This window comes from Chaetodon auriga, chromosome 14, assembly GCF_051107435.1.
Source record: "Chaetodon auriga isolate fChaAug3 chromosome 14, fChaAug3.hap1, whole genome shotgun sequence".
Classification (NCBI taxonomy): Eukaryota; Metazoa; Chordata; class Actinopteri; order Chaetodontiformes; family Chaetodontidae; genus Chaetodon; species Chaetodon auriga.
This window is the reverse complement of record NC_135087.1, coordinates 8,179,274-8,201,433: the sequence shown is the minus strand read 5'-3', so window position 1 is coordinate 8,201,433 and position 22,160 is coordinate 8,179,274. Positions and strand designations below refer to the sequence as shown.

At 45.7% G+C, this 22,160-nt stretch overlaps 1 protein-coding gene across 2 annotated transcripts; it reads left to right on the top strand.

The window, feature by feature from the left end:
- The first annotated feature begins 4,959 nt into the window (after nucleotides 1-4,959).
- Nucleotides 4,960-20,999, top strand: LOC143332007 (SLIT and NTRK-like protein 3). Of its 2 annotated transcripts, none has more exons than XM_076749216.1 (7): nucleotides 4,960-5,355; nucleotides 8,229-8,509; nucleotides 8,698-8,949; nucleotides 9,160-9,275; nucleotides 9,547-10,470; nucleotides 11,859-12,078; nucleotides 18,423-20,999. In XM_076749216.1, exons 2-7 carry the CDS (start codon nucleotides 8,294-8,296, stop codon nucleotides 19,557-19,559), a joined length of 2,865 nt encoding a protein of 954 aa, XP_076605331.1. In that variant the 5' UTR covers nucleotides 4,960-5,355; nucleotides 8,229-8,293; the 3' UTR covers nucleotides 19,560-20,999. The 2 variants fall into 2 exon arrangements, with proteins under 2 accessions (XP_076605331.1, XP_076605332.1); XM_076749217.1 differs by having other exon boundaries at nucleotides 5,240-5,485.
- Nucleotides 21,000-22,160: the final 1,161 nt, after the last annotated feature.

Sequence of the window (22,160 nt, the reverse complement as noted above, 5' to 3'; positions counted from 1 at the left end):
TTCGGCGCTCGATCATGCCGCCGTCCGATTGGTTCTAAACTTAAAGAGGCGTGTCTTGCGCGTTAACACGTGTGCGCCGTTCAGTCAGGAGTGGTTACATTGTAATAGCTGCGGGGACGGGACAGCGGCAGCGACAAGTAGCCACCTGGATGTACCGAGCAGCTGCTAGCCATCTGTTCATGATTATGACGGCTAGATTGAGAGTGTTCAACCGACCACTTGTCATAGCCGGTAAATGTCATAATTGGTCGTTCTGTTAAATCTCCTCAGCCAATAGGACCGATCAGAACTGAAATAGATGGGAGCTGTCTTGTCAGCTAGCCACATGACAGTCACTGTGCTGCATGGAAATTGCACCCCACACATCTCTTAATGCACCTGTACAAGGCTCCAAGCAGGGATGATTGGTTTAGGGGCCGCTAGGTGGCAGGCATAGGCCACGGGGGATGTTGGGCAAATTTAACACCTGATTTCTGAGGGTAGTCAAAAATTTAGATGCTTCCTTTGCTCCTATTAAAAGGCTGCCAGTCTGTGTTTTTTCATTGAATTTCAAAGGCTTTCAAAAATGTATAAATTTATTAATGCTCCTAATATATTTATAAATGACCCACTGAGACATCCAAGTAAGACAGATGGAAATAAAAGACAAAAAACCAGCGGTGAACATTTTAGTTTATTTTAAAACATGCAAAAACTTGAGTAAAAGCTGAGCAACATGTGAATTAAGCTCAGGTGAGTAAAGAAAAGGGGATGGATTGGCTGGATCCTACCGGCAATATACTGTATCTCAAACCTCAAATCGCAGTCAAATGGTTAAAAACAAAATCTTATCATGAATAAGCCACATTGACATTTGTCCAATGCCCTTCCTCAGCCTCCTCTCTGCAGCGTGTTGGCATTTCACCCCTCCGCTGTGCCAATATGTCCTCCCCCTCACTCACCAGCTCTCTGTCTCTCTGTCTGAAGCCAATCTGATTTGCCCCTGGGCTTCTGTCGGCAGAAAGAGGTGATAAACACCGCAACCATGACAACCGGCGAGCCAGACACACGCCTGAGTTCCTGTATCCTAATGGCTTTACTTGGCATCCTCTCCTCCTTTAATTCATCAAGTCCAGCCTTCACCTGAGCTGATATTAAGACACTGGGGACAGATGAAGGCGCCCTGGCTCCCACTACAGTTTGACTTGTCTCATCCTCATCTTTTAAGATAAACTGATGGTAGGTCTATCAGCATGTGAGATGAAACAGTGCAAACCTCCACATCGCTTAAAAATAGAGCTCTATTAGTCACTGAATAAATATTTCCTCAGTCTGATTAACAGGAATGTTAGCATATTGATTCCTCTGACGTGTTCCAAGGCAGCCAGACAGAAAGTCAGAGTACGAAGCAGATTCCTCACAAACATATCCTATTGATCACTAATGGAGGCCTTGTGAAAACCCTGTGAATGAGGTTTTCAGAGCAAAGTTCTTCCACCAGGCACACTGTCGCAGCGCTGACGTGAGCACAGAGCCTTTGCTCGGCTGAAATTGCAAGGCTGCGGTAATAGCGAGGATAAGGAGCCTATTAGAAGTGTGTGAAAGTGCCTTTACATGGCCTGCCACATGAAAACTTTGAGAGCAAAATTTGAGGCTGGAGTTAGAGATCGATTGGACAGGCCTCTGCAGACCACGGGCCTCCCCTTTAATGCCAACATATATGGCCTTTTCATGCTAAGCAGCCTATATTGTATTAGCGTGGCTGCAAACGTGAGCCGTCGTAATTCAACATCTTTTCCACTTTTGTGCCCCTCTCTATGACTGAGCCCAAATTGAAGTCCAGATGAGGCACCTCAGGCCTCCCCAGAAAAATGTGTCTGTGTAAAAAAACGCAATGTAGAATGCAGCCGGCTGAATCACTGCAGGTATTATGAATGTGTCCTCTTCTGTCAGCCTCCTGTAGAGTCATTGGAGGCAGCAGTGGCAACAAGAGTCTTTACCTTAACGTTCCAAGGGGGCAAGGTTCCCAGAGCAACTGATTTGAATCCTAATTAAAACGGGAGATTTGATTAATTAGCTCAACGATGTGCATGAGCGTGTGTGTGTTGTGTGGCTCTCTGTATGTGGCATGTGCGTGGGAGTCGGCGTGTTCTTGTGAGTCACGGTGTATCGTGTGTGTGTAGTTATGCTAAATGAGGAGGGGGTGTTATATGCCTATATGTGTGTGTGTGTGTATGTGTTCACAAGCCTGTGGGTAATCCTGTGAATCACTACTGTGTCTCCGGCATGTGTGCTCATGTGTGTGTATGTTTCATGTCTCCCGGGAGGCTTGTCCTTGCCTGCAGTACCACTGTGTGAATCAGAGGTGAGTCCTCTGGAGTTGCCCTCTGCTTTAATCTGGAGCTAATGACAGAACCACCTGCCCCCCTGGCCACCCCCCCTACCCTCCTTCCTCCCCTATATCTATCCCCTCTATCTGTTGACTCCCACACTCCCGTTCACCACACATGTCAGCCAGCCCTCACAAACCCCCAAATTCCCACTGCTCATTGCCTCCCTTTCACTCTCTCCCACAACCGGCCTGTTATTTTCCTTTTCCTCCTTCTCTGCTCTCTTCCACTTGCTTTCTACTCTTTCCCACAGAGTGCAGGGTGCCCTTGCCTGCCTCTCTGATTGCCTCATCCCACTCTATAACTAGAGACTGGGGGCAATGCGGGCCCCAAAGAAACCATGACACGTGTTAAGGGACAGCACAACGGTATGAGAACAACTCGTAGCTTTAAGGAGATTTTCTGACCCGTGGATTGGCAGGGGAAAGGAAGAAACCACGTTCTTACACTCGTCAGTGTGTCTGCTTGTCCTCAGGTCTTGAGTGTGTGCGCTTTCACCCATGCATGCCAGTCCCAGTGGATATCTTGTGAACGAAAGCATAATTTGAGAGCAGCTACTTAAAATGGGATGACCACTTCCTGCAGTGTGTCCACGGCGGAGGCGAAGAGCGGGGAGAGGAAAACGGAAGGGAGAAAGAATCAAAGGAGGAATGGCATGTGGACCAGTCTGAATTGACAGGAGCCCACAGGAGAATCCAAGGAAGAAAGTAAAGGAAGGAAGATGGGGAGACAGAAGGGAAGGAGGGAAGGAAGAAAGGGCAGCGAAACTGAGGGAATCTTAGTATGATCTGACAGAAATGATTCAGATGGGAGAAAGGAGAAAGCTTTGGAGAAGGAGAGAGCGGAGGAGGAAGAAAGGAGAAGTGGCTGAAGTGAAACAGCATGAATCCCCATCCATTTCAGCACCGGACAGCTCCACAGACAGCACTAGGCCAGTATAAATAGATCCCCTACTTTAGAGGCCCCATCAACGCTCCAAAAAAGTGCTTTATGTGCTCTGAGCGGCTCCTGCCCCTGGAGAACAGACACGCAGGTATCTGATGGTGCCTGATAACCATCTTCTCTCAGTTCCTCTCCGTTTGTTTTCTTAATTTAGGGAGCCTCCACGGTTCAGCGACAACACTACGGTGAGGAAAGCGGGTGTTTTTCTCCCAGATTCTCCGTCACGGGGCATTGTTACGCTCTGAGGTAGACGATACAGCCTCAGGTCTGGGATCGCATTACCCCTGCCTCAGATCTGGCATCACCAATCACAGAGCTGGAAATAATATCTCAGCGGCCAAACCTTATTTATATACATCAGCTGCAGCCCTGCATGTTAGAGGTGACTTAAACGTGTGCGTGTGTCTGTAAGCAATCTCCACAAATGCATGCGTGCATGCGGCTGTGCATATATACCCTGCATCTGCCAGCCTGTTTCCATTGCAAGTGAGCGTTAAGTAGCCTTGTGGGGAAGCTGTAATACAGCCTAATGCACCTGAGAGCCCTGAAATCTATAACCATCATCTACATCTTCCTGATATTACTGGAACCGTCTCTGTTACTGTTTCTGATAGGAATCTCCAGGGAGAGCTTTCCCCTCCACTGCTGTAGGGAGAGGTATGGCGAGGGAGAGAGAGAGGAAGGGGAGAGTGTGTGTGAGGGAGATGCACCTCTCCATTTCCTCAAGGTGATTCACCTTAATGCACGCTGAAATCAATGTGAAATTGAACTGAAAATTGAACTTTCAGCTCAGTAATGTGGAAGACATGTTGTTATTAAATCTTTTCCTATAGCCATGAAACCGGCTGACTGATATTTGAACGCTTTTGAATGCTTGTTTTCAACAGTGTGCCACCATGTCGTCCTTGATGGAGACCCTGCCATAGGTCCACTGGGGACCCCTGGCTTCACAAGGGGCCTATACCCGCCACTTAGAGGCAATGCTGATGGAGCGGCGGCCACCTATGGGCTGTGATTAGTCTGTGTAGGAGGCTGAATTCAGTGTTGGTAGAAGGAGGGGGGCTTCATTGCTCCCTATCTCCGCGGCATCTGTTGCGCCCACCACCTCCATTTGGCAGGACAGGTGTTTTGATGTAGGCCGCGCAGACGTCCAGGCCTCCCTGTAATCTCCGCTCTTCCCCTCCTAACAGTCGCCACACTTTTCCCGACTGATGCTGTGTGCGAGCTCTCTCCCGCGCGCGTGCACGTGCGCGACGGAGCCAGCTGGCACGAGTCGCCATGGTAACACACACCGGTTTCACGAAATCAGTCGGTGCTTAAGGGCAAGAGGAGAGATGAATAAACTAATGAGATTATAAATTATTGTCGGTATAGCTGAACAGTAGGGGTATTTTTACCAGACTGCACACGCGGGCAACGTGAGGAGAAAGTTTATGGGGCCCATTGTCTGTGACTCTGTTGTGTCTTCTGTAATCTGTTTATGATGAGGAGCTGAAGTGGCTCCTCTGGTGAGGAGGAACCCACCCCGCGCGCTTATGCCTCGTATACAAACTGGCAGTTGCGCGCCACGTTATTGCATGATTAATTCCGGCGCCTCCGTCCCCCCCTTTTCTCCTCTATGAATTACCCGGTTGTGTTGGAGAGATGAAGAGAGGATTCTCCGTCACTGCGCAGGGAGCAACTCCGCGCATTGCACGCCTGTCCGGCGGTCCAGTGCCGCAGCTCCCACGGGCTGCGCTGTGGAGAAGCGGACCTGCATCCTAAAGCCAATCGTTTTTTTTTCCTCTCTCTCTCCCTTTCTCTCTCTCTCTCTCTCCCGGTTTTTATCCTCCACCTCATTGCAGTCTTATCACGTCCCCCCCGCACCCCCCCGCACCCCCCCTCTCCACTCTTGCTCTGCCCCCCACTCCTCCCTCCCCATCCGCCTCAGCCGCTACAGGAGAGGAGAGAGGGAGAAGAGTGCGGCTGAATGTGAACGACATGTCGACAGTCAGCCTCTAAAGTGTTTTCTCGGTCGTTCCCTAATTCTTTGGCGGCGGACTGAGTGAGTATTACCCGCATCCCTGCTCTGCTAAGCGTCGCTGTGTGGATCAGAGAGGCTGGTGGGGAGAGACAGACAATGGGGAATGCAATTGGATTGCGTTACTCTGCCAAGGATTTTCATACATAGCCTGGTAAATGTCTTAATAGGTTCTGTTAATGACTAGGCTGTTTAATTGCTCATGCTTTAATTCTACTAACTATTGCAATTTGTGTGCTGTAATGTTAGGGGCTAATTGATTCTCTTGGAGGGTTGTGGGCTATCCAGGCTGATAGCCCCATACATTTGATCAGTGATGCTGCTGCTTGCCTGATAGTGCGGGTTTGTGCTGGGAGCAGGGGCCCATGTAAAAGCCAGTGTGAAGCTTTGCTGGGGCTCCATGTATTCTGACGGACAGAGAGGACAGAGAGGTAGACACTGGAATTATGTGACATGAATAATATGGTGAAGAATAAGCAGTGACCGTCATCTCTGGGTGGCTTGCGTCAGTGTGCAGGTCTAGAGGAGAGAGGAGGGGAGAAAAAGAAAAAAAAAAGAAGTCAGAGTCAGAGAGACTCAAGGAAGACAGGAGAGGGAAGCCACACCTGTGTCAGGCCTGTTTTCAGATGGTCAGACAGGCAGAGTTTTAAATTCTGCTGTGCTGTCACCAGTCAACACTTAAGCCCTTTCCTTTCTCGTTACCATAATGATGCGGAGCTATGCCGACTGCTGACTAGTCCACTTGGCTGATTGGAGAAAGAGGCTTGAGTGTTGACTGTGTTTCTTCTTATTAAGGAGAGATGGCCGTCCACCAAAGCAGAATCTAACAGGAGGGATCCCAGCGGTCTATCTGGACTCGGTATTGATCTCCTCCATACAGGGGCCCAGCAGTAAAGAATGCATTTTCTTTGACGAAAACGACAGCCCACTGGGACTGTGAACGGCTTCTATTCTGTATAGTTTGTCAAATACTATTGAGCACGTTGGCCTAGATGATGCTGTGCTTCTGAAATGAAGCATGCATGCTCCAAACTCTGTGATAGATGAGTGAATGTTCCTCATCTTCCAGGGGAAAACATGTGTTCACTTGTCTCTGTGCTTTTATCGTAAGACTTGCCCAACAAGTATTGGAGCAGAGCACTGGTTTGTTACGAAAGCACACACTCATCTCCACGTGTCTAGCTACCTGTTTCTGTACTTGGCAGGCTATGAAAGCATACTTTTTGGATATGGTTTGACCTTTCTCACATTGTTTTCAACACACACACACACACAGACACACAGACACTCTGGTAACTTGGCTCCAGCGCTGCTTCTCTGTGAGGCAGGCGTACATTGTGTGCAGGGCGAGAGGAGGGCTTTGATGTAATCAATATCAGATTTCAGCTGTTTCACTGTGAGCTCTCATCCTGAGTGGCAGCCTTGACTGACTTCTTACTGCTTATGCAATCCCACTCCTCTCTCCCACCTCACCCGTTTCCTCTTCCTTTGTACCAACTCTCGGCCCATTACTCTTTCTTTATCTCTCTGTCTCTCCTTTACTCCATTCCTTCACCTTGTTCCCATTTTTTCCTCCTCCTCCTCCTCCTCTTCTCATTTCCACCTCTCCCTTCATCTTTCCCCGTCATAATCATCTCTGTGATTGCTCTTCCTCTCCCGGGCGGTGATGTTTTCACTGCTGCCTCCTTGTCTAACTCGCTGATGCTAGATTATTGCTGTATGATTACAGCTACCATACCATGATGATCATTATTGCATTTCGCATGGAAGTGTTCAACACTGTATGAGCAGATCGAGATGCTTTATCCAATTTAGATCTCATTAAGACTTGAGAGGAAATATCCCCATCTCAGTCTTTTATTTTTCCTTTCATTTTTTTTTTTTGCGGTTTGTTTCCAGGACTACTGCAACTCTGCTCTCATTCTGTTATTGTTGCAGTGCCATTCTCATCATCATCATCACCACCACTATCACCATCAGTTCATGTTCCTGCCTGTCATTGCGCTGCCTTCACATCAGCCCTTTTGAAAATTCTGAAGAGTTTGGATTCGCAGTGATGCTTTCACTCCACTGTCATTATCACAATAATGATTATGACAGAACTTGATGGCTGTTGATAACCCAACATACTCTGCTGATTGATAGTATGGTGTTTTTTTGTGCCTCTTCCTTCTGTTCTCTGATTGCCATTCATCTTATTAAATGGAGCAGCTCATTAGACAGAAGCATTATGAATCTGATTTGCATTCACCCATATTCATATTGCATACATTAAGACAACACATGCGTGACATTTCAGCTTCACCGGGCATTTGAGAGTACAGATGAATATATTCATCACAAGCTTCCCCCCCCCTCCCCACTTGTCCAAAAAGCCACTCTGAAAATGATAGAAACGTGATTCACAGGTGAACTAGCCCACGTGTTTGCCTTTGTTTTGCATTTTCAATGTCAGAATCTGAATTTTTTATTCAAAAGCAATGTCGTAGCAGCTGAGAGATTGTTCCGCTTGTTGTTTTTAAATCAATATTTCCTGCTTTGGTGAACCCAGTAAATCCAAAGCCTTGTTTTTCCTGCACTGAATGCATCTTACATATGTTTACGTTGGTTGGCTCTGCTCATATCACTGCGTACTGTGGCCTCCAGCTGGCCTATACATCATTATTCCAATGTAATGTAATTCTTTCCCCATGGCACTCCAGTCTGTGTGATTTAACTTTTATTTTCTGACTGCTTTAGTATGCCTGTGATGTATCATCAATCTGATTCATCCTGAACTGACTTCTGCTGTTGCCTTCCTGGCTGTTTGCCCTCTTTTAACTGTGTATGCGTGTCTGTGTGTGTGTGTGTGTGTGTGTGTTAATGTATGCATGTATGTGCCGTGCCTCGCCATGCAGTGCAGTGAAGGGCCGATGCCGGGCCGTAGCCCCAGGCTGCTGAGCTGAGAGGGAGAAGCAGGAGGATGCAGTGGGTCGCTCTGGCAGTGGCCCTGGGGTGTGTGTGTCTGTCCTGGGCGTCGCACACCCCCACCCCTACCCCCACCTCCACACACACCCCTCTAGTGGACAACTCCGAGGAGGAAGTGGACGAGCCGTGCTTCGAGCCGTGCACGTGCGAGGTCAAAGAAGGTGTGCTGCATGTGCACTGCGATGGGCGGAGCTTCACTAATGTCAGCCAGGTATCATCCCCGTTCATTTATCCGGCCGTGCACGTCGAGCTGCACCACACATTACTGCCATTCAGCTTATTAACATACTGTTTCTCCAAGTCTAATATCCTGTCTCGAATATGGCTTATGGCTGTTTCTAACTGTTACCTTCATGTAATTAATAAGATAACTAATCAGACCTCTAATTAATCACTCAGGTGTCACAGTCGTGGGTCCGCCCTTTCAAACTCAACCTCCAGAGGAACTCTCTGAGGCGTCTCTATAGCAACGGGTTTCAGCACCTTGGCAACGCGGTGTCGATAAACCTTGGCAACAATGCACTCCAGGACATCCGAGTGGGAGCTTTCCACGGTTTGGCCAAACTGAGACGCCTGTACCTCCATGAGAACAAGCTGGAGGTCTTCAGAAATGATACCTTCGCTGGCTTAGAGGCTCTGGAATACCTCCAGGTAGGCTTGAGAATATAATCCATGCTGATCATGACATCCAGGATTACAATAGAGAGCTGCGACAGGAATAGTCAGTGGCTCGAGTGAAAGAATCTTCTGAAGATCTCTGCGCATTTTCAAACGGGGAGTGCCTCAGCTTTCCTGCTGCATTCGGTCTGTTTTCCAATTGCAGCAATTACATGTTCATCACATTTTCTTTTTTACCTGCAGGCCGACTACAACGTGATCAAACGAATCGACAGCGGTGCTCTGAGGTTCCTCTACAAGCTCCGGGTTCTCATCCTCAACGACAACCTGATCCCTGTCTTGCCTGCTCATCTGTTCAGGTTAGATTCTGATTATTTTACTGCAAAGCTTTTAAATTATGCCGGGACTGATCTGTAGAAATATCAGTGTCAGACACAATTAGCCAGTCTGTACTGCTGTTGAATTAATGTTTCTGTGGCATACTATTTCATATCATAAAAGGCGGATTAATCATCAGATAAAAAACAGATTTTGCAGCAAAGGAATGTGTGAACCTTTATTTTCACTCACTATCACATTGTCCTTTCATGTAACCTAGCTAACTATCTCCCCCTCCTCCTCCTGCTCCAGATCTGTGTCTCTGACTCATCTGGACCTGCGGGGAAATCGTCTGAAGAGCCTGGCATATGCTGGGACCCTGGAGTACGTCGGTCGCTCCCTGATGGAGCTACAGCTGGAGGAGAATCCCTGGAACTGTGGCTGCGAGGCAGTGCAGCTACAGCAGTGGCTGGGTCAGATCCCCTACACGGCTGTAGTCGGGGACGTTACCTGTGAATATCCCTTCCATCTTCACGGCAAGGACTTGAGGGAAATCCCCCGCAAGGAGCTGTGCGCTGACCTCCCGGATAAAGAGCTACAAGCAGAGGGGGGTGGTCCATCAGCAGGATCACAGCCCCAACATTTTCCCCCAAACCCTAAACCCAACTCCCACCCTGGGCGAGTCAGGCCGACTAAACCCTCCTCCATGGTCCATGGCTCCCGGCAGAACACTCATACCTCCTCCACTTCGTCGTCATCTTCCTCAGCAGAGCGTAAAGACAGGGAGAGGCACCCGAGGCCGACTAAAAGGCCTCGGCCCTCCAGAATATCCCCCACACCCCGCAGTTCCAACCAGAATCCCCCTGTGGCTGGCTACCAAACCCGGCCCCCCATTCCCATAATTTGTCCCCTGGGCTGCACTTGCAACCTGCACATCACGGACCTGGGCCTGACTGTCAACTGCAAGGAGAACGGCTTCCTCAATGTGTCCCAGCTCACGCCTCGACCTCTCAACGGCCGCAAGCTGTACCTGAGTGGAAACTTAATCCAGAGGATCTATCGCACGGACTTCTGGAATTTCTCCAGCCTCGACCTGCTTCACCTGGGGAACAACCGTATCTCCTACCTCCAGGAGGGGGCCTTCTCCAGCCTGACAAGCCTGAGGAGCCTCTACCTGAACGGGAATAACCTGGAGAGGCTCAGCCCCCACATGTTCCTGGGGCTGCAGAATTTGAGGTAGGATTTTTTTTGTTTTGTTTTTTGGATCACTCACGGCGTTTCAAGCACAATGCCTTCGCTGCACTTCAAAGAAATTCATAAACTGAAACCACATGTCAGCTTAGGTATTTAGACGTTTGTTTGTAAGTATGTGGAAATTAATTTCACTGTAATACTGGCATAGCGCAGAGCAGAACATTTTGATTACCATTATGCCAGAGTTTGATTGAAATGAAAGGTGCCCATTCTCTTCCAGGAGTGTCATTTGTTAGTCACGCTGCCTGATGGCATGCTTCAGTTGAGGTGTGAGCCTGGTATGAGTGACAACGTGAAAATTAATGTTTTTTGTATTTGCATACAGAGGTGTTGATAAGGCGGTGAGACGTCTGGATGATGCCAGGAATTTGCTTTTTTGGAAAAGGGTTTATTATGAAAGAGACTCGTCAGAATGACGATGCGTATGTATCATTGTCAGATTAAGCTTACAAAGATAATTCCTTTGCAAATAATGTATACAGCAAATACCTACTGTCAGTAATTGTATTGATTCAGCAAGTTAAACATTGTGGTGTTTGATTAGGACAACAGGTCAACTTTCATCCTCCGCTATACAAAGAAATGAGAAGGTGTGTGGGGTAATACCTTTGTATTCACACCATCATTTAGCCTTTAGTTTTCAGCTCCCATGTCTCTATATTTCAAGATCAGGCTCAGAAAATCTACAGACTCATTTATTTGACTATTAATCAATAATAAAGATCCTCTCAGGACATTGAAAAAGTCTTCCTCTTAACCTCTCGTTAGCCTTTGTTAGCGAGTCCAGGGTGAGTGAGCGGTATATTCAAACAATGGAAGTGTATTGGATGACTAGCATGCATGGAAAAGTCTCCAGTCATTGTTCCCTAAATTCACACTGATTTCTATTACTGAAGAAAAAAAGTGTCTTAAATTAGACATGAGGACCAGGCATACCAAAGCAAGTGTTAGTAGCCTTCAGTGCAAAATTACACATGTCATTTGATACCGATCAGCTCATCTGCTGTGAACAGAGAAAGTGTGGATTAAGTCAAATTTCTGTTAGAATTTCTTTACATAAATATGCATGTATGTAATAATAATGCTTGGGAGCAGGAGAGGTACATTATCTACACAATACTTCAAAACAAATCGATTTAAACGTATGAAAATTCATGCTGTGCTCTAATCAAGGATTACTTATTCATACAAAGTTAAGACAAAGAGAGATAAACAGATGGTTTTATGGGTTTTTTTGTAATGTTATCATATTGCATGTATTGTCACTGCTGGATGTCACTAAGCACTGAGGTACCAAGCTGCACTTATCCTCCTATTTGAATAGACCATGTATACAGAGACTCCGTAACACTGTCCTCTCCTCTCTTTAGGTACCTTTATTTTGAATACAACGAGATACGTGAGATAGATCCTGGGACCTTCGACTCCATGCCGTCCCTCCAGCTGTTGTTCCTCAACGCCAACCTGCTGCGGAGCCTCCCTCTCGGCGTGTTTTCTGGAGTTAATCTGGCTCGCCTCAATCTGAGAAACAACCACCTTCTGCAGCTTCCAATGGTTGGCGTGCTGGAACACCTCACCGGACTGGTGAAGGTCGGTGCAAACATTTTCGCTGAATGCCTGAGAGGGTTTCAGTGCAGGTGGATACTTGAAAAAATTATTCTGATCTGCTAACACGCTCGTGCGTAAATGAGTCAGATACCTGGCACGAGGCTTTTAGCAAATTTAGGCCAAATAACATGCATTTTGTTGAGTGACAGTGACAGAGTGAAAAATAGAAATTATTGAATTGGATCACCCCTGTTGATTTACTAAACGAAATGTGCATAATTATACAGAGTATATTTGTTTCAAATGTCAGACGATGAGATTAAAACAACTAATAGATTGCCAAGACACATTACATTATCGCAGCTTGATGAAAGAAACAAAACAAGCTGAAATCTTGGATCATGCCATACCCGCATTTAAAACTTCTGGCGCGCCTGATCTCCTGGCCTTTGGCGCAGCTGTGGTTTTCTCTGTCAACTGCATCGTCTGTTGTTTTGAGAGCTCTGCCGTGGCATGTGGGACTATGGTTGCGCCTCAGGTATTCTAATTGGAAAATTGCAATAGACTCGATTTGCATAAGTGGTCTTAATAAATCAGGAGCTAAACTGGAGAAAGCTGAACCCCTCAAGTTTTTGAGCATGGTTGTAATTAACGCACCTCTTAGTAAATAGACTGTATAAACTACGGTATGTGTTAAATTCACTGTTTGTGTTAGGCCTTACCTCGCATATTTGACTGCAGCATTATGTGACTGGTTGCTGTGCACAATGAGCCGATAAGGACCGAACCCGAGGTATTACATTTTTTTATCCTGCCTCCTCTCACTTCAGCAAATTTAGTATACCAGGCTTTTCTTAGACAGCCAGAGTAGAATGAGGTATGGTGGGTGTGGATTAGCCTGAATGTCATTGTGAATTTCCATTTTACTTTGCTCCATGAAAAATTCCCGATTCTAGGTAGTGTGGGTGAGGCTGGCAGTTCAGAGGCTGCTTCTGAATGTTTGCTCAGGGGAAGGGCGACAGTGGTTTATGGAGCTGGAGGAACCATGTAGAAGTGTATTATGTTTTTGTGCTGTTATACGCCTCTGATGTCCAAGAGCATTAAAGCATTCACCAAATGGAAGTACACTGTGGGCCATATTCATAAAGCCCAGCGGTATCACCATTGTAGTGCTCAGAATCTGTAGCACAGTAATTGAATTCATTCATTTACCAGGGTTGTTATTACTCTGACAAAGCCACATTAGCACTGCCCATGGACTGCAGAAAATAATGTGACAATGATATCACCTGTTGACTTAGCGCTGGCCTGTTTGAAGCTGGGGAAGCGGTATTTCTGGGCACTGTCGTGCGTTTTTGGAGCCAGAGTTTGCACAGTAAAATCAAAGGGTAATACAGATGGAGGCAGGGTGAAACTCACAGCTGCTGTAAAAAGCAGTCCATTTTGATTATCATAAAGCAGCAGCATGTATAGCTTAAAGTCATTGTCACCATCAAGAACAGGATTATACAGTTACACCCACTTACATGCACTGATATTTTAGAAAAATACCTCCCTGATGTCACTGTTATTTAAAATAACCATTAGCGAGACATTACAGAGAAAATTAAAATTGCTATGGTGTCTGTAATGTCTTTAAACTAATGTATTCATAGCAACACCAGAGCAGAGTGTCTTTCCTTTGAAAGCCAGAGAGAAGAATATTAGCAAATCATGTTAGGTATATCAGCATCTGAGTGGATGCCAGAAATATGTACAGCTCAGGAATACATATGTCTTTCTCAGTAAATGCAAAGAACATGTTGTGGAGCAGGGCGGCTCTCTCTCATCACTGCCAGCTGCAATGAAGAAACTTGCCCACAGCCACATCTCACCTTGGGTGATGTCGGATAGAAGAACAATCGGCACACCAGTAAGGTTGATGAAAACAACACAGTAATCACTCACCAGGGGCAGGTTTGACCGGAAAGCATGTGACGCCCAAGTTATACTCACCTGATTGTCAGTTACTGGAGTCTGTGTTACCACTTCATCAACCTCTGTACACTACACTTTGACTGGATCACTTTTTAAAGGCGGTACAAATGAATCCTTAAGGGAATGGCTTGACATTTAGGGAAATACATTTTCTCTCTTGCAAATTTGATGAGGAGATTGACACCACTCTCACAGTTGTCTGTTCAACATGAGGCTACAGCCAGCAGCTGGCTAGCTTAGCTTAGCAGAGAGACTTGAAACAGCTAACCTGGCTCTGTCCAAAGGTAACAAAATCAGCACCCCTGAAGTCCACTAATTAATATGATGTATATAATTTGTTTAATTAGTACAAATAAAGTTTAAAAACAACAACAGTGCACTGCTCCTGAGTCTACAAGCTAAACAGACTACACTGAATTATCATCACTGACCCGGCCATTAGCTTTTAGCAGTGAAGATGCTGAGCTGTGATACACACTAAGCCTAAATTACTTCCTGGTTAAAAGCTTATTTAAAGACCATGAAAGCCACAGGAACAATCATGATGCTATAAGTCTGTTGCTGTTATGTGGCTGCTGAGCTATTAGCCATATCAACAATACTTATATAGTTTTGTACTCAACTAAACAGCCAACTCGACTTTTTCAAGTTTTACTATTAAAGCTAATATTTAGCTATAATGTAGCTAGTGGTGCTAATGTAGCAGTGGTGCTAATGCAGCTAGCAAGTAGCTAGGGCAGTCGCTGTAGGCTTATGTTAAGTTGAGGATGGGCTTAATAGTATTAACGTTCATATGATTCTAAACCTTAAATGATAGTTAGGTAATAGAGTAAATTAAGAGTTAATTATAACCACTGCTGTCCTGAGCAGAACATATTTAACAGCCCAATTATATCAAAACATGACGAGTGACGTCCTGTGTAGAAAATACATCCCGAACACAAAACAAACCAGCGGTTACATATTTTTGGAGCATCAGCCAATATTTCATTTAAAGCTGAACAGCACAGCAAAAACTATAAGTGTTTTGGATGTTAAAACATTAGCTCAATAAAAGCTCCTGAAATACCAGGCTTTTAGCAGTTGTGGAAGTTGACCAGGCAAGCATACGTAAGAGTGGATGATACAGACATGATAATATTGCACTTGTTGTTGCAGTCTTAATTATATATCAATATGTTATAATAGTGTATCTACTACAGTATTCAAAATCAAAAAGGGACAATATCTTGTAATATATTTAACATGTCAGCTGTGGCAGATTGTGGTCAATATAAAACATTACAGTTCATTGACATGAACATTGTGAACCCCAGCCCCATGCATGTATAGCAGTTGTAAAAAGTATTTTTTTTTTTTTGCTTTCCAGTGTGTGTGATTTACAAAAATGGCTTCTAAAGACGACTTCATGCACCTCTATTCCTGGGCATATTTTGCTGTTTAGCGTAGTATTTTTCTGCAGCTAACAGAACAAGGAAGCTCCTCATGTCATGTCTACATACTTCTATAGCACTTTTCGACACATTTCGAACACAGAAAAGTCAGATATCTAACACAGCAGCATTGAAAGTCAGCATTTGTTTTCCCTCAGAATAAAAGATCAAGGTCTTCTTTCTAGACTCACCATGTTGCACTGATGTTCAGCAATCACACAGAGGCAGAGATGCCAATTTCTCTACTGACAATAGCCTCAATGGACCAGAAAGTCTTGCTCTTTGCTCTTTGCTATTACTACCAGTCTTTCTCCACCTACATGAAACACAAACTGCTGGATATAACAAGTTCATGCCCCTTCTCAAGGGGTTGTTGAAGCCGCTCTGAGAAATATGGGAAATCACTATCTGAGGTAGAAGTCGACGAGGCGGGCGAAGGGAGCGTGAGTACACTACGAAAGTAAATTACAACACCTCCTGGAATGCACTCAACATCGCAGACAGATGAAAACAGTGTAAGAGAGTCCATGAGTGAATTGCATTGATGCATTACTCTGGCTTTGCATGCATAACATCTAAAATATACTGTATCCATGAAGACAGCTCTCCAATATACACATTTTTCAGAAGAATCTAAATTTTTGCATATACTGCAGATTCTCCTTTTAATGCCTTCTTTTCATTTTTGCTCTGTGTATTATTCAAAAGACAATGAAACACATTCATCAGTATGGAAAAGGCTTGGCAAGCTGAAGCTCTGGGGTTGTCTCGTCACCCGAGACTACAGCAAAAACCCTGCACCAGAACTTCCAAAACCTGCTTATATTGACTATATTTCTGGGTACTAACTGGAGCAATTCTGATGACTGGCAGGATATTGCTGTTTGGGCAAAGTGATCAATTATAAGACACATGGCTTGCTGAGAACATCCTGAATTTATCCCCTTATGTGATTTTTTTATAGCTCCCAAGTAAATTTTGGACAATTATTGCTTGATCTTTGATCTCTGTCATAATGATAAAAACCCGCAAGAGCAAATTTACTCTTCTGCGGCTAAAGCGTGGCAGTTTCCATCCAAAAGAAAGGCTATTATTTCAGTCAGGCTAAATACATTTTCTGACAGAAGAAGGGCTTTTTTTGTGTGTTTTTCATGATTTTTCCTACTGAGTAAGATCACAAGCAGCATCAAAACAGTGAATGTTGCACTCAAACTGTAACGTTCAAACAGGACTCAAGCTGGCTGGTGTATACTGAATATATAGTGTGCTAACAAGACTGTACAGTCTCATTAACATACTGTAAGTAAGTGGAATGAGTTCACTAAAACCCCTTTTGTTCACAGAAAAATATACAATAGTTTTATGTGCTCAGATTTTCTCTGCCACCAGCACTTGTTGGGCTAACTGAGGGTCTATAATTTCCCCTCACAACAGAGCTTTGATTGACAAGTTGACAGGAAATCACACACTAGGTGACCAGGCGTATAAATTGTAAACGGTGTTGGACATGTTGGACAGATGCTTGCAAAAGAGAAGGGGATAGAGCCCTTGGGATCTTTGTGAAAGCAAACAATACCTGGAATAAAATGCTTCACGAATTTCAAGCAGATGGAAGATTATAGTTATGAAAGTCATGAAACTGCAAAAACAAGCTGACATTTTGGTCATACAGTGTTTATTCTAAATGTCACTTTGTTTTTTAATGTGCATTCATGCTGAATTAAAGCCCAGTTGTGTCACAATGATGCTGAAACATGGGAGATTGCACTTTCCAGTCGACCTTCAGTGCTCAAACTGAGTTAAGACTACAGCAGTGTTGTTTCTACTCACCCTCTGGTTACAATTATGTCATTATCGAAGCCACACAAAAGCCCACAGTGGGCTAACTCCAATAAAGTGAAGGAGCATCCTGTTGTTCAGTGTGAGGCATGGGAAAGTAGTCGTTCCATGGCTCCCACAACAGCAATGCTGAATCATCTCAAAAAGCATCCATCTATTTCTGCAAGCCAGAGAGATGGCCTAACCAAATTAGCATGACAACATTTGTGCAAGCCCATTGGAAGTGTGACAGAGAGAATATCAGCTTTCATTGCCAAAGTCATTGCTAAAGATATGGAACAGATCAGTTCTGCAGACAATACTACGTGGTGTAAGTGAGTCCCTTTGTGCATAATCTGCTTTAGCCTTTTCAGAGTAATGCAAAGTGAATATTTGAGTTTGTTACAGGACTAGCTGGCAACCAGAAAATGGATTTATGCACATACCTATTGGATTATAGCACAAGGGAGAGTTGCATCACATCCCGTCTATTGTTAAAAACAAAGTGCTTTGATACTCTCACATGCTCGTCACACAAAACCTGCCGGCGAGTTTTGTCAATAACCACTTATGTAAACTCTGAGTGGTCTTTATTGTAAACTGAAATATTCCCATAACCTTCTGTAGTGCATGTGTGAACAGGTTTTAAAGAGAGCGCTTGTGGGTGGTAGAAGTTGAATTGGTCACTGCTCAGATCGTTCTCTATTATTGAGAATATATCATGCCTGCGTGCAGCCATTCAGGAAATGTGAGCACTTCAACGTTCTGGTGACCCTATAATGAAATTATTTACGTTTATCAGTACTTTACATCAGCTGCATTTTTCAAAAAATCATTTAAAAACGCTGGAGAGCTGTATTCTATTATGCAAATGCTGGAAAACTCATTTTCTATATATTCTAGCTGGCAAAGGCAAAGGTAGTGTGGAAAATACAATTTTTCTTGTTGTCATCTCATTAGAGTGCTTGCTACCGGCTTATTCTTCAAGACAAGGGACAGTTACCAAGTTACTAATATATATCACAAGAACGTCAGCTAAATTATCTATTTTTGTTTTCATCCCACAGTGAGGTTCATAAATTTGCACTCCATGGAAGGCCAGTAATTAGTTTACTATTACACAATGACAACGTGCTGTGGTGTTATGTGTTTCTCCAGGTGGACCTGCAGCAGAACCCGTGGGAGTGCAACTGTGAAGCAGCTCCGCTGAAGCGTTGGCTGGAGGGGCTCAGCGCGGTGGTGGTGATGGGAGAGGTGGTCTGCCATTCCCCGGAAAAGACCAAAGGCGTAGACCTCCGCTCCCTCTCCATGGAGCTGCTCTGCCCTGAGCTGGAGCCCCAGGAGGACCAGGAGCAGGAGGAGCAGACGGCCACCTCCACAGCCGCAGACAACAGTGTATCGGTTGGCTACCCCGGGTCAGGGCTGGGGCCCCTGATCCCTCCAGGGAAGGATTCAATCCCTCTGTCGGTGTTGGTGCTCAGCCTGCTGGTGTTGTTTGTGTCGGCATTCTTCGCGGCAGCGGCACTAATCGCCTACGCCCTGAGGAGGAGAGACAAGCTGCCGTTCCGTCGCCAGGGAGAGGTAGACTTGGCCGGCATCCAGATGGAGTGTGGAATCTTCACCGAGCAGACGCACCACCACCACCACCATCACCACGGCCTCCCAGAGACGCCGCCTCTACCTCCGCCCGAGCACAACCACGTGTACGACACCATCTTGCCCCCAGAGGCTGCCTCGAAAGGTCCCAACCCCGCTGCAGCCTCACACATGTGTAGCAACCCCATCTACAAAGAGGAGCAGGATGCAGCGGTGACACAGCGGCCACAGCAGCAGCAGACGTTTGCAGCTTCCAAAGAGAGCGAGGGAGGATACTGTTCTGCAACAGAGAAGGAGAGGGAGTGGACTCTGGAGGTGTCCTCGTCCCCCATCAACACCGTCACAGGAGCGATGGGTCCGCTCGCCGGCCTCCACGGGAACGGCATCCTCTGCCCCACCGTGATCGACAGCCAGGGCCCCACACCCAAGGTCGAACTGGTGGACTGCCTCTTCAGACTCCCTGCCCCCGAGTTCAGAGACCTGCCAGACAGGTACGCGAGGCCGCCGCCCCGCTACCCTCACCCCCAGGACTCCAAACAGGATGCTAGACCCGACCAAACGCTCGTGGTCACCACCGCCAGCTCCGCAGCAGGTGGTGGTAACAGCAGCCAGAGTGAGCAGGGGGCACTAGAGCAGAGAGCCAGACTGAGGACCACACCAGACTACATGGAGGTGCTGGACCGCTCTTACCAGTTTTAACACTCCTCCTTCTCCTCCTCCTCCTCCTCTTCCTGCTACCCCTCTTCTCTTGTCTCCTCATCATCTCCCTCTCTGGTGATGAATCATCCAGTAACAATGACTCCTGTACAGAGGCTGGCGTGGCTTTGAGAGGACCTGTGGGGGAGCGGGACTACACTACACACTATGTTTATTCCTGGATAACGAGCTGAGGTCAGTTTTTGTATTTTCCCCACTACTGGCGTATAGGTTGGTATTTGGCGAGGATTAGCTGATCCCAGATATCTGCCTGGAGGCGAAACTTCAGCTGCAGCTACTACAGAATTTTTCCCTCAATTACGCCTCACAATCGTAAAACACTGAGGCTCCGTTTTTCTACTCAGCACCACATTGAGCGGGAGACAGCGTGTTTGTGGTGGTGGTGGGCGTTAATGCTCATATTATTACTCTCAAAAGACCTGCGTGGAGGTGAAACACACCAGCTCTTTGCAACATCAAACACAGAGTCATAAACTGTGACAGCCGGAAGGTGTGGAGCGAGCTGGGCGGACATGTAAGATGGAGACAACGCGAGAGGGAGAGAAATGACTGAAAACAGCCAAGTGCCTTAGCAATGAACAGCCAGCAGTGTGGTCAATGCTTATTTTTCTATGAATACAGATCTATTTATCTAAACAAAGAGGTTTGACTACCAACGGATGGGACGCTGATGGACGACTGAGACTGAAACCAATCAAAGCCGCCGAATAATTGCATTCCCTGGATGAGCCAAAAATAATAATATACCCAGTCAATATTGGAGTTGTTTGTATGCAGTTCAGTTCATTTTCATCTCATCCAGTTAACTTAATTTGCTTATCCGATTGAATTTTTACAGGGCTAGATGAGGGACTTCTCCAGGAATAGTTGGTTTGCTGTTATAGAAAAGGTTCTGGTTTTATGGCGAGAGGAAATTATATATTTTTTTTTCAATGCAAGGCAAAACAAAGGAAGGCCGACATACAGAAGGACACTGTGGCAATGGATGCATTTTGGATTTCTTAATCAGCCAGACTTAATATGGCCACAAGGACCTCTGCTCCACGTTTTCTCTCACAGGACAAAGGCACAGAGGTTATTGTATTGATTTCTAAGTATTTCTCAGAGGAAAATTGAATGGCAAAAAAAAAAAAAAAAAAAAAAAAAAAAAGAATGGACAAAAAAACCAGGACGTGGAGGCTTTTTTTTTTTTGTCCAAAAAAAAACAGACACTTCTATCAACTATCAATTATTATCTTTTACGGAGGTACCTTTTTATGCTTTCATCTCCTACCAATAGTAGAGGCAGTTGTGAATATATTTATTCTTAGTTTTTGCGTGTTGAAGCTCTCCTGTAAGGGATCATGTTATATTAATGTATAGGATGATTCTGCATCTGGTTCAGCCTTCTTACCGCCGACCCACGAAATACAATAAAGGGTGCTACGTAAAAAAACCTTGCGATGGCAGCTACTACAGTTTGTGGGAACTGACACATGCACACACACACACACACACACACACACCCTGACCCACATAAATGCACACTCACTTTCTCCGTCTCCGCGGCTCGAGGTATGCTAAGCCTGTAAGCTTGTCCACGCAGCGTGTTGGAGAGATGAGATGAAAGTTGAGCAAAGCTGAGAGCCTGCAGGGTTCCTCACACACTAAAGGATGGAGATAGAAGCTAATAGTGTGAAATCTACCACATTAATAGTACAAAAACAATACAATCTATTTGTAAAATGAGGACACGTAAGGCTGGTGGCCCCCGGGGCCAAGGTTATGCTTTGCTCCGTCTCTCTCCAGCTCTGTTTCTGTCTTAATGATTTCCTCCATCGTCCTTCACTCTCACACTTTCATCTCTCCATCTGATTCTTCTCCTTTTCTCCTCTTTTTTTTGCTTCGCTCTTTCTTCCTCTCTCCTTCTCACCTTTCCCTTTTGTTCTTTCTTCTCTCCTCTATTTCCCCTTCTCCCTCCCTCTCTCTCTCCCTCTCTCTCTCTCTCCCTCCCTCTCTCTCACGTTGCTCTGGCTGTCAGCTCAGCCTCACAGGACAGACATAGAGAGATGCTGTTCTATATGCTGCTCAACACACAGGTAGCTCGCACTGAAGTGTGTCTATGCTCCTGTGTGTGTGTGTGTGTGTGTGTGTGTGTGTTTTTGTTTCTTTCTGCTGTGCTCTTTCCATCCTTCGGTGATGAGTGCAGTTCTTCAGACGCCTCCTCACTCTCAGTGTTCAGAACTCTGTTGCACAGATAATCCCCCTGTGGGTCCGTTTGTGTCTGTGCGTGCGTGTGCGTGTGTGTGTGTGTGTGTGTGTGTGTGTGTGTATTCGGAGGGGTGTGCCTTTGTTTGTAGGTGTGTGTGTGTTTAAGAAAGTGTGTGAAGCTGGGTGTTTGTGCAGCTAGTTGAGTGCCAGTCTGTCTGTTTGTGTGTGCGTGACGGAGAGAGTGAGTGCGGCGCCACAGCCTCAGTCCAGCCTTAATCCTCTAAGCTGTGTAGTTCACTCATGCCACATCAGCCCCATTGTGTCTACAGACAAAGGAGCCCAGTTAAAACTAAATGCCAGTTAAAGCAACAAACGACTAATTATAGCATCATT